This window comes from Mustela putorius, unplaced genomic scaffold (assembly GCF_011764305.1).
Source record: "Mustela putorius furo isolate JIRA1106 unplaced genomic scaffold, ASM1176430v1.1 tig00000589_pilon_pilon_pilon, whole genome shotgun sequence".
In the NCBI taxonomy this organism is placed as follows: Eukaryota; Metazoa; Chordata; class Mammalia; order Carnivora; family Mustelidae; genus Mustela; species Mustela putorius.
The window spans coordinates 4,451,926-4,455,119 of record NW_025421425.1 but is presented as its reverse complement, the minus strand read 5'-3'; the positions used below and the strand labels follow the sequence as shown (position 1 = coordinate 4,455,119).

The 3,194-nt window shown below is 41.6% G+C and overlaps 1 protein-coding gene across 1 annotated transcript; it reads left to right on the top strand.

Annotated features, from left to right (window-relative positions):
• Positions 1-343: 343 nt before the first annotated feature.
• LOC101675539 (60S ribosomal protein L14-like) lies at positions 344-1,005 on the top strand. Its single transcript, XM_045082024.1, has one exon. It carries the CDS (start codon positions 364-366, stop codon positions 994-996), a length of 633 nt encoding a protein of 210 aa, XP_044937959.1. The 5' UTR covers positions 344-363; the 3' UTR covers positions 997-1,005.
• The last annotated feature ends 2,189 nt before the right edge of the window (positions 1,006-3,194 follow it).

The window sequence follows — 3,194 nt, the reverse complement described above, 5'->3', positions numbered from 1 at the left end:
ATTTGTGCTCATTTCATAATGTGGTTCCTGAGGCCTAGAGATATTAAAAACATCCAATTAGGGTAGAATGAAGACCTGAATGTAGGTCTTAATTTGCTGTTCCAGTCCAGGTTCTAAACCAATGTGATATTCTATCTCGAATAAAGGAGGACTTTTTAAAGAAGTGCTCATTCCCTTTTATAATCCGAATAAGAAATTGTCAAGTTTCTTACATGAAAATGATTATTCACCCCTAAACAAAATGGAAAGCCAAATAAATGATGTAATACATCGTATTAATAGATAATGAAAATGTCAGGTGAACTTTTGTGGAATCTGGGAATAAAAATATCAACAGCCGCCTTCTCGCCCAACGCCGCCAACATGGTGTTCAGGCGTTTCGTGGAGGTTGGCCGGGTGGCCTACGTCTCCTTTGGGCCTCATGCCGGGAAGCTGGTCGCAATTGTAGATGTTATTGACCAGAACAGGGCTTTGGTTGACGGACCTTGCACTCAGGTGAGGAGACAGGCTATGCCTTTCAAGTGCATGCAGCTCACTGACTTCATCCTCAAATTCCCTCACAGTGCCCGCCAGAAGTATGTCCGACAAGCCTGGGAGAAGGCAGATATCAATACAAAATGGGCAGCCACGAGATGGGCCAAGAAGATTGAAGCCAGAGAAAGGAAAGCTAAGATGACTGATTTTGATCGTTATAAAGTCATGAAGGCAAAGAAAATGAGGAACAGAATAATCAAGCTTGAAGTTCGGAAGCTACAGAAAGCAGCTCTCCTGAAAGCTTCTCCTAAAAAAGCACTGGCTACTAAGGGTGCAGCTGCAGCAGCTGCTGCGAAGGTTCCAGCCAAAAAGATGGCTGCTGCGGGCAAGAAGGCTCCAACCCAGAAGGTTCCTGCCCCAAAAGCTGCAGGCCAGAAGGCAGCACCTCCAAAGGCTCAGAAAGGTCAGAAAGCTCCAGCCCAGAAAGCGCCTGCTCCAAAGGCATCTGGCAAGAAAGCATAGAAACCATAAGAGCCTTTAAAAGACAAGTAATAAAGGTTGTTTTTGACATGAAAAAAAAAAAAAAAATATCAACAGCCAACCTGGTTTTGGGAAAAAAAAGTGTCCATACCTGCCTGATGAGACGTTACAATATTTGAACATATAAAAATGTATACACATGGCATAGAAAGTAGAAAAATTTTTGCATGTCAAGTGGACGGCTGTAATTACTGTGATCTTTAAAATACAGCTCTGAACAAATTGGCTTTCTCCCCTTCAGCTAACTATTCCTAAGTATTACTAAATCTGTCAACTTACTCTCTTTTCCTTCTGAGATTCAGACGTCTTTCGGAATCTCAGGGTCTTTCTCTTCATGACCCTTATTAGGCACTGAGACCTCATTAAACAAACTCATTATTTTTTAAATTAGTCTAAAGTCTCAATCATCTGTAACTGAAAGAAAAGGAAATAGTAGCTTTAACTGAAAAGGTGTGTGTTAAAATGGAGTAAGCTTTAAGTTTTCAGCTATTGTCAAGGCTATACTATTTGAAGGGCGATCATGCAACGTAGCCTTTAAGCAACAACCGAAACCCTTATCCCTATGCTTTTGAAGTTCATGAAAGTTTGTAAGTATCATGTTACTAGATGTTTTAAGATTAAATTATAGGGGCACCTGGGTGGCTCAGTGGGTTAAGCCTCTGCCTTCAGCTCAGGTCATGATCCCAGGGTCCTGGGATCAAGCCCTGCCTGTGGCTCTCTGCTTGGCAGGGAGCCTGCTTCCCCCTCTCCCTCTCTGCCTGCCTCTCTGCCTACTTGTGATCTCTGCTTGTGAAATAAATAAATAAAATATTTTTTTAAAAAAGATTAAATTATAATTGCATTATTAAAAATCTTTAATAATATTATAATTGCATTATTAAAAAGCTTTAAATCTGGCTTACTGAGGTGAAATATTGGTCCTTTTTTGCTTTTGAATTTTGAGCATATTTTGAACTTAACTAAACATTAAATAAAATTATATGCTTGTTTTCTTATGTATATGAGTAGATTTTTCCAGACCATACTATTAAGGACATGTTTCAAAATGTCTGACTTTGGATCAATAGATCATCAATCACTGGCTGTATCTGCATTATTCATTGCAAACAGTATGCATTAAATTGGGAACGTCTTTCTTCCACTTCCATGTTATGGAGAAGAATCAATAGATGGCAGTGAAATTAACTGTAAAAAAAAAAAGGCTGTTGATTCTGTCTAAAATGATCTACTCATCAATCAAGTTAAACACCATCTGAGCTCTGATACAGCTTTGTGGATTTCCAAATGGTAGAAGGATTATGCAAAAGAGGAGTTAACAGCGCAATGTCAATCTAAGTAGAAACAACAGATATAATACGCTTTGGGCATTTTTAGCAATACCTTGATAATGAGATTGAAATTTAATTCAGTCAGGAAATGGCTATCCCTAGCTTTGGAGGGTTCCTTAACATTGCAGGTTTCTGGGGAAATTCTTGGAGGCATCCTCAGGAGACCCAGTAACTGTGACCGAGTCAGAAAGCTCGGCCCATGAGAGGTATCTGAGCTTTGCCCAGGAAGAGCTGTACCCTGCCCACATTTCAGCTCTGATCCCAGGTGAGACACGAAGGTCGAGCAAGGGGTCCCAATAACTGGGCGATGTGGAGACGTACCCGGCATTAAAGGAAACGTGGGATTGGCTGTGGATACACGGAAATTTCCGTTCCCCTTTGCTGTGGATAAATGAAGTTTGACGAAAAGCCTGCAGCAGCCTGGGTCCCCCGTGGACGGCGGCGAACAGCGCCCCCTCCTGTCCCATGCTTGAAAGGCAGCCGAAGTTAGAAGCACCTGCTGGTCAACCCTGCGATCTGGAAAGTCATACCCTACCCCAGCTCATCACAACTGGCGGAAAATTCTTTGTCTTCACAAAACCACAACCAACAGGAAGCTACTGGAGAGTACACCCCACTACAAAGAAGGAGCAGATCAAATGCCAGGAAGACTTATGACCCAACAAACAGAAGATTCAGCTGGAGAGGGTGGTGGGGGACACCCAGTCTGGAAAGCACGTCGTATTAAAAAAAGTGACTCCCGTGATAAGGGAATTGCTGCAAATGACAAATAAAACAAAACAACAATGACAGATGATATAAAATGCTTAAATATTTGGACAGTGATCTCTAGGTGATTGACAGTTCTCTCAG